Raw genomic sequence first — 9,264 nt, forward strand, 5'->3', positions numbered from 1 at the left:
TGTGTGTGCTGACCCTAGCACAACTGGTGCACATTCATACAGTCACATTGTTGTACATTCTGATGCTCATTGTTTGTTTGTTGAGATACAACAAAGTGATGTTTGATGTCTGAAATGTTGGACGTTGCATGGTGTAAACATTTTATCAATGCATAATATTGATATATTGTCATGTTAATATGATTTGACTCTCATATATAACATATTATCATTTTGTAAATAAAACTTGTAAAGCCTGTTTTCTTCTTTTGTGTACAATATGATGATACAGTGCGATCTTCATTGGCCCCGGTCAGTAAACTGTGCAGTGTGTGTTTGGAGTTGTCCAACACATTCTTGTATACTGGATACCTATTTACTGCTGTGACGAAGACACAGTGTCAATTAGTTGCCAACAGTACCATCACAAGGGGTGGCCAGTGGTTTGAAAAACTTCAATTTCTAAGTATAGAGTTAAGTCCCTTAGATATGCAAGGATAAGCTTTTCTGGCTCAGATACCCAATTATGATCATGCTGGGTGGTGTCATCATGCTGGGTGGTGTCATCATGCTGAGTGGTGTCATCATTCTGGGTGGTGTCATCATGCTGGGTGGTGTCATCATTCTGGGTGCTGTCATCATGCTGGGTGGTGTCATCATGCTGAGTGGTGTCATCATTCTGGGTGGTGTCATCATGCTGAGTGGTGTCATCATGCTGGGTGCTGTCATCATTCTGGATGGTCATCATGCTGGGTGGTGTCATCATGCTAGGTGCTGTCATCATGCTGAGTGGTGTCATCATGCTGGGTGGTGTCATCATGCTGGGTGCTGTCATCATTCTGGCTGGTGTCATCATTCTGGTTATCCAACTTTTGGACTGCTTGCTCATGTGGAATTTGTTAGTTTAGATGGACTGTATGTACCCCCAACTGATCCCCCAACTGATCCCCAAAGTGTCTGTGATATAATTAATTGTAATATGTCTGTCAGCCATGACCATGTGGTGACAGCCTCCACTTGACTTTCAGACGTAGGATCTGTAGGACGGCCAGACATGCACTCATCTGTGCTACTTCTGTCTCCTAAATACCAGACCATTTCCGAACTGTTGAATATGGAGGGCAATAGCCCTAAAGCAGGATTTTGTATCTTGGTGTATTTCGTTTGGTGACATGGCTTTTAATGCAGGTACTTAATCACAGCTCGTTTCTCCAAATTCTCCAGTCTACTTCTCGGAAAACAAATGCCGGTATCAGCCTGTAACTTGACGTTGTATCTTCCACGAGATGATATTCTTCATACACCAATTGAAACCTGATTACACAAAGCAGTATTTGTGAGGTCGCGGACTTTTCGGTTTACCCTCGTATGACTGGTTTACTTTGGTGAATATTTACTGTAACTTCAAGCAAGGTGCGAGTGGAACAAAACTAACGGAATACGTTATTTGTTTCAGCAGCTTATTACGCCAATCGATACCGTAGCTGGGTATCGATGCCAGCTATTGATACTCCACTTGACATTGATGTGTAGCCATCTCGCCATGGGCGATTGCGATGTATATTTTTTTCGATCGACGTTACACCTCAACAATTCTGAGCATTCTACATTGAAAATGTCATGGAACGTCACTCGTCTTTATTTGTGCCAGTGTCTCGTCCGCGTAAAGACATCGCCTGGACGGGCGACGGACCACCATTGATGGCCCCTGTCAAGTGTCGCCTGGTTGAACGTTTCGTGGGGAAATTGGCCCCTTGCAAAAATGGCCCCACATTTTAGTGAACATAGCCCCTAAGTTTGGAGTAAAGGTCCAATTTATAAATTGTTATTTTGTTAAGGGGTGTTCAATTACAATAAGTGAGGCATTAGTAACCGCTGTAAGAGAGGCCTGAGACAATGACATATACAACCAAAAGGGAAAATGTCTTTGAGATGGAGAACTTGTGACCACGTGACACAAAGATCAGTGAAGAGCAGTTTCTAACTAAAAAATAAATGGATTTTGTTATTTTTGTGTCATTGTGTCTGGGGTCATTATCTGTGAAGTTTTTTTTGTAAGGTGTCATTTTCTCTATAACCCCTTGACGTCGCCCTCATCAATATGACGTCTCTCGTTGGGTGAGTGAATACAATGCTGTTTAACGCTGCTATCGGGACATGGCCAGCATATACCAAGGCATTTAAATATTTGCGTGTGGACCAGACACTGAACATATTCCACGCCAGGGGGTTCGGTGACATGCAATCATCCATGTTTTATGTCATTTGATTCTCGGATCTCTGAGGAACAAGCGCTACTATTGAGCTTTACTTCTGAATCTCCAGGGTGATAGGGTTTAACGTCGCGTTCAAGATTTTTGCACTTATACGTGCTTGCGTGTTTGTAAGAGACTGCTTGTACGTGTGGCTGCGTGTGTGTGTGTGTGTCTGCGTGTGCGTGGGTGTGCGTGCGTGCGTGTGTGTGTGTGTGTGTGTGTGTGTGTGTTTGAGAGAGCGAGAGAGAGAGCGAGAGACTGCTTGTACTAGTCCGAACTAATGCCGATATTATAGTGCTCACTGAGATACCATGCCGTTGTTTAACATGAATACCCCACTCAGTATACTGAATCCGAGCCGACCAGTCCTTGGTTCAGCCAAATAAGGCCGAGCGCCAGGTAGGGTACCAACAAGTGCCATCTTTTAACGTCTTTTGGTATGACACGGTCGGGGATCGAACTCCGACCTTCCGCTCTCCGGGCAGACACTCTACCACTCGACCACGGAGGCGGTGGGATCTCCAGGGCATCATCTGGCTGACAGCGTATCATGATCACTGACTGGACCGGCTTACACCACTGTCAATCGCTTTTCCTCATCCATGTCCTGTCACGTTTTTCACAAATGTCCTTTCATATCGCCGATCCATCCGCGATGTTTATTGAATACCTTGGTGCAATGACTACATTTATTGTGGTGTACGTCATAGAAGAACGGTAAGTTCTGAATCACTATGTTTGTATTGGTCACAATACACTAGTTGCAGGCATAAAACACATACCTTCTACATGTATTTGGAATGATGTGTTTCAATGTAGATTCTTTGCCTGTATGAGGTTCACTCTTAAGGTTTGACGACTCAAGGAATTCCGGCACAGCTTAAGGTGTGAATTTTTATTCTTCTGTAATCTGTATTATTTTAGTAAAATATTTCTAGATAATAAGAAAACTGCGAGTTTCTTTGTACAGCAGCGGCGCGAAATATGCGTATGGAGGAACGGTTGGTTGGTTGGTTGTTTAACACCGCACTCAGCAATATTCCAGCTATATGACGGCGGTCTGTAAAATAAACGAGTCTGGCCCAGACAATCCAGTGATTGACATCATGAGCATCGATCCACGCAATTGGGATCGATGACATGTATCAACCAAGTCAGCGTGCCTGACCACCCGATCCCGTTAGTCGCTTTTTACGACAAGCATAGTCGCCTTTTACGGCAAATATATATATATATATATTCAGTGCTGTGATAACTTGCATAACATTTTAATTTATCTAATTTATTTCGATTCCTTTCAAAATGAAAAACAACAGAACGTCTTTTTTTCATTTTTCGAATGTTGACTTGAAAGACATGCATGTAGAGATAATTTCGATATTTATAAAGACATTTCCGTTTAGGGATTGAACTTCAGAGCTCATGCTGTGAACGGCTGAAACACCTCTAATAGATGAGACAGGCGGAGTTATGTCCCTTGTTTAAATAAGCAGAATGGCGCCGCCACTATAGTAACGCTACGGTGGCGGCGGCGGATATTTTAATCGCCGAAAACTGGCTATTATCCATGGCTACAGAGTTCTTTTAAAGGTGAAAATGTAGATTTTGTGTTTAAGTTGGAGATAACATATTCCTGATGTCAGAAGAACTTTCTTGACGCTCAACCATGACTTAGAAGTTTCGACCTGTCTGACTGCAAGACATTTTAGCAAAATTCATTCATCATAATAAATTTTGCTGCAAGTCATGCGACCTGACGAATAGGTGGAAGTTTTAAAATACACAAACAAAAATAATGTCTTTCAATAAAACCTTAAAGAAAACTCTGCTACATGCATGGATCCGACTAACATTTGTAAATTTTGCATAAAGCTCAAGTAAGGTGATGTTTGAACGATTTGAATCATATTTGTGCACAGATTCCCGCGGATAGAATCTGTGCTTCTCATTTTACAAAATGCATAAAATAGCCTCTATGTATAACCAAGATGTGTGTAAGTCGTCTATAAGTACCCATCATGCTATGCATACAAGTAAGTTACGGAAAGGGGCGAGTGGTGACGGATCAAGTCGAATCGCGTATCACGGAAAGAAACGAGAGGTACCGAATGAACTTGACAGTTATTTTATAAATTGGACTGACCCAACCTTACACCCCATCTTATGAGAAAAGTGGACTTGCCCTTAGTTACCCACATATCGTTGCTAATCGCTTCCTCGACCGTCCGCACATCCTCTATAAATTACGTAACAGACGCACAACGGCTTCTTCTTCACTGTATCTCGTCAGAGAAACATCGAAGTAATCTCTCGAAAAATCCTACGCTGTGACCACATATTCCTGAGCTGTCTGCTGAATTCTTCCTGATGTCTCGGAGACTTGTCTCAGGTAAGTTTTTTTTTTTTTTTAATTTTTTTTATCATCCTTTAGATCTAGATCTACATTTACATATTCAAATATTCTTAGTTTCACCAGATAGTCTAATCACGCTAGATCTACCTGCTTGATACATATTAAACATGTTAAATACGATTTAGATTTTGGAACCAGAATCGAACGAATGTATTTCCGTTAATGTTTGTTTTGATGACAATCGATGGAAGGAAATTGTAGACATGGTAGAGAAGTTGATTGTTCCACCACTCTTTTTTTAGCGAGTCCCGTGAGAGAGGTATTCGCTTTCTTTCTTAATATAGGATAACTGGACTATGGTTACCCCTTATTTTACATTAGTTGGTTAACTTTCGAACAATTTAAAGGTTACCGTTAGGCCTATAATAGTTTCGAGGTGCTGGTGCTTTCCAGCGAACAAATGTTAGACTAAGTTATGTCGTGTTCATTCACCACCTATTTATTAGGTCGGGCGTGGAAAAACGTCATCCTTTTCCATATTTTATTAGTGAGGGTAGATCTAAGTTTTATACTTTTTGCCCATCTTGTTTGTACGATGACGGAATGTTCAGTGGATGAACGTGTCTCATCAAGTCAAATTTACCGCATATATAAACTTAAAATGAAAACCAAAGCCAGTTAGGCCTAGAAATTCCGCACGGAGAACCTTCCAAATTAAGTATTCCTTGAGATAAAACGTAGGATTTTCTTTCAATTTGTATAAAGTTATTGTAACCCAATACCTTGTTGTAAATAATCTTAATGGTTAATAACGAGCCTTACTTTTAGTTTAAAGTCAACACTTGAATGATGCATGTTCTAGGTATTAGATATTTGAAATTTTGCGGTTGAAACTAAAGGAACCAACTACCAATACACCGTTTGTGAATTTAACTCAATTAGGTCTGTTTATTTAACTTTGCTTATACATTGAGTATTTTGATCCATATTCTGATCGACAAATGAGGTGAATATAAAAACTAAGCAATATGTAGATATACTGACACAGCACATGCAGTACTGAACATTATGTTGAGTATATTACGAACGGGGGATAATTCCGAAATTCGTTTTACCTACATCATAAATATTGTTCGTAGAACTCAGTGAGTCTTCTTCCCGTTATTTCTTACTGTTATTATTTCCAGCAAGGTACACATGTTTGTTTGATGCTGCTAATAATGTATTTTGTATCTACTATGATAATTAAAGATTTAACAAAAGCTTTTATAATTCGCCATGAATATATATATAGTTGTCTTCTGAAAACTATATTTGATAGGTTCTGATTAATGTTTAATTTCATATTAAAATGAATTTAATGAAGTCACTAAGTCCGCATTGATCAACTGTTGACTGTTGGGGAAACGTGCCATTACTCACGATCTGATGTAGGCTTAACCATTTTCGTGTTGGCGGTTTATGTATTTTTTGTTTGTTTATGTTTGATTTTTCCATAGCACCTGTATTTTTTTCATAAGATACATAGATCTATGATTAACAAATTAATCATTGTTTCCTTGTGTGTTAATTTAACAGGATCACTGATAAGTTTTGCACGTTTTGCATTTCTTCCAAAAACACTGGTTCATTAAATTAGTTAGGCCCTAATCCATTACTGAAGTTTACCTCCTTTAAGTATAGCTACACTGAACTTCCCTCTCATAAACTGCAACAAGGTGTATCCATAACCTGTAAGATATTGTGTGAAAATCATATTCCTTGGGAAAGTGATTAGTGAGTGAGTATGGTTCTATGCCCCGTTTAGCAATATTCCAGCAATACGTGATGACGAAATGTATTATCTGCATGAAAAAAGCACAGCTGGAACATGCATACCTGATATGAGGATTTGATTATAAGTGTGATAAAATCATTATTCTTTTCCATGAAGCAAAAGTAAGCCATATTGGAAAGTCGTTTGACAACGACTGCAGTCACTGAGTCAGCATCTACCAATTTCAATCTCGTCTAAATATTAAAATAAGATTATATTTAAATTATTTTCATCGCCCTCATCCCCTTCCACACTCTCCACTTGATAACTGATTCTCTACACCTTCCCATACCTACTAACAATCCCTCCTTCCCCAGGATCGCGTCCCTCTGGGACACCCAGATCTTACCACTACCTCCCTCCCCATGTTCGATCCTCCAACAAGCGTCAGCCTAGAGGAGGCGTCTCCCCCCTCAACCGCCCTATCCCCAAGCCCCAGCGTAAAATCTCCCTGAACTGCCAGAGAGACCTGACCCAGAAACACAAGCCTAAGGCTGTGAAGGTACTGAAATTATTCCGGAAATGATGACCCAGTATATGGCATCAGTGAAATCAGTTTTAGAGAGAAAAGATGGAATCTCTGAAACTGCTGGCCTTTATCATCTGAAAACGTAATCAATCATCAGTAAAATCTATCTAAACACTCACAGTAGCCGTTCTATACCACAAGGATCCTGTTTCTTCTGGTAGTTCCTTCACGAAAATAGGGCTTAAAAATCCACTTGTGACCTTTATCCTTTTGACCAGAACACTGTAAATCAACTGAGCAAAAGGCCAAACTACATTGTGTAAATAATTAAATTTGATTTTTGATATTGTCATGACCTAGAAGTGTCCCTCTGTCAAGAAATCTGCTGGCCGCCCTCACCCCTTGGACTACAGCAAACCCAGCTTTAAACGTCCACAGGTAGGACCTCAGTCATGGGTGCTGTGACCTCAGAATATCCTTCCCCATAGTGTAGGATCTCCATAAATGACACTGTGGCCTCAAACATCAACATCAACATTAACTAATAATAAGTCATTGCAAAACCTTATCCTGTTGGAGGCAGTTTGCGTTTTTCTTTCTTCAAGGTTTTTCTTACTTCAAGGTTATTACTGTCATTGGGTTTATTGGGGTCAATGGAATTTTGTGTTTTTCTTTCACTGTATTTTCTCACAATTTTTTAAATATATTTTAGGAAAGGGGTCTCCAGGTTTGGTATGATGAAGACAAGGTTAGTACTGTCATTAATGCAAGGCATTAGCTATGGCTTTATGAGAAGTCTTTGCTTCAATATTTATGTATTGTAATATGAAGCCTCTCTAACTTCACATTAGCTTTGGGTAAATTGCAATTCCCCATCTACATGTTGCCCCTTATGGTTCTAATACAATACAACAGACTTGTCACGGGTTGGATACATATGCTCAGCTCAGCCCTCATCACCAGATGTTCTGCCCATTCTAGGATGACAAGGACTCTCCACGCCTGCATCCCTCGAGCAGGAATAGCCGTCCCAAGGAGCACCAGGCTGAGGACAGTCTGGTTCCGGAAGATGATCACTCTCCTCATCTGCCTCCTCCCTCAAGGAGGAGCCGCCACACCAAGCGAAAGACAGACCACCGCATCGAGAACCAGCTGGTTCCAGTCTTTGCCCGGATGAGTCTGGAGGAGGTCTCCAGGTCTGATGCTTCTGCTTCTGCTTCTGCTGCTGCTGCTGCTGATGTTGCTTCAGAGAATCAGGAGGCTTCTACACAGAAAGTCAGTAGTTGTTTGATTTAGATTTGAGTCTCACTTGTGTGTGTCCAAATGGAAATATCTTGCATCTAATCATCACATTAATGAATGTAATGGTACTCAAGATTTAGCAATTTGGGGGGATGTGAGCACTGAAGCTTATCTGTTAGTTTCGACAACAACCTGGGAATATTGATAGGAACTGTAGTGACCATCATTTACAGCAAGTTTATTGAGAGGCCAAAATTATAGAGATGTGTGTTTGACTCTGCTGTCCTGCTACGATGAAAGCTATTTTTTCTGTAATATTGAAATTGCTGAATTTTGAGGAGACTGATTTGAGAGTCTGCTGTTCTGCCATGATGAAAGCTATGTTGTCTGTTGTAGGCCCAGGAGTGTTCTCGCAAGAGGAAGCTCGGTGATCTGAAGCAGGAGTTGAGCAACAAGCAGCGCAAGGTGAAAGAGTCCCGTCAGGAACTCCAGGCCATCATTGACAGGAAGCTGAAGGAGCTGAGACAGGAGATGGTGGAGCTGAAACAGGAGGTGAAGGAGAGGGAGAGGAAGGAGAGGGCAGCCTTCCAGGTTACCATGGATACACAGAGTGGCCGACGCAAGGTGTGGAGGAGAAAGCAAGGCAACTCCTCTGCACAGAAGACGTCCACCCAGCCACGCCCACTAAAGAGACTGCCTGACAACTCCCATCATTCAGGGAGCACCGAGGCAGCCTCGCAGTGACACTTCAGTGGTAAGTTGGAGTGTGCATGTTAGCATTAATATTGTTGAAAGATGGATAGGTATACAAGTAGGTGTCTGTACGTAGTAGAGTGGATGGTTCTTTTATTGTTGGGTGAAATTAGAAATTGTGGGTGAATGAGAATTTGTATGTTTCAGGTTGAGTAGATGAGATTTTTATGGTGGTAGGCTTGGTTGGATGTAGAAAGTGGGTGGAAGGGTGGTTTTATGTAGGTGCATTAAGTGGGTGAAGTAGTGGTTTTATGTAGGTGGGTAACGTAGGTGGAGTGGTGGTTTTATGTAGGTGGGTTAAGTGGGTGGAGTGGTGGTTTTAAGTAGGTGGGTTAAGTGGGTGGAGTGGTGGTTTTATGTAGGTGGGTGAAGTGGTGGTTTTATGTAAGTTGGTGGA

General features: G+C 41.1%; 1 protein-coding gene across 7 annotated transcripts; it reads left to right on the plus strand.

The window, feature by feature from the left end:
- Nucleotides 1-3,999: 3,999 nt before the first annotated feature.
- LOC124124165 (stress response protein NST1-like) lies at nucleotides 4,000-9,020 on the plus strand. 7 transcript variants are annotated; one of them, XM_048381420.1, is made up of 5 exons: nucleotides 4,001-4,623; nucleotides 7,233-7,310; nucleotides 7,585-7,620; nucleotides 7,854-8,147; nucleotides 8,511-9,020. In XM_048381420.1, exons 4-5 carry the CDS (start codon nucleotides 8,046-8,048, stop codon nucleotides 8,856-8,858), a joined length of 450 nt encoding a protein of 149 aa, XP_048237377.1. In that variant the 5' UTR covers nucleotides 4,001-4,623; nucleotides 7,233-7,310; nucleotides 7,585-7,620; nucleotides 7,854-8,045; the 3' UTR covers nucleotides 8,859-9,020. The 7 variants fall into 7 exon arrangements, with proteins under 7 accessions (XP_048237379.1, XP_048237377.1, XP_048237380.1 ...); XM_048381422.1 differs by lacking the exon at nucleotides 7,585-7,620 and having other exon boundaries at nucleotides 4,000-4,623; XM_048381418.1 differs by lacking the exon at nucleotides 7,233-7,310 and having other exon boundaries at nucleotides 4,005-4,623.
- The last annotated feature ends 244 nt before the right edge of the window (nucleotides 9,021-9,264 follow it).

This window comes from Haliotis rufescens, unplaced genomic scaffold (genome assembly GCF_023055435.1).
Source record: "Haliotis rufescens isolate VD_foot unplaced genomic scaffold, xgHalRufe1.0.p SCAF_39, whole genome shotgun sequence".
Taxonomy (NCBI): Eukaryota; Metazoa; Mollusca; class Gastropoda; order Lepetellida; family Haliotidae; genus Haliotis; species Haliotis rufescens.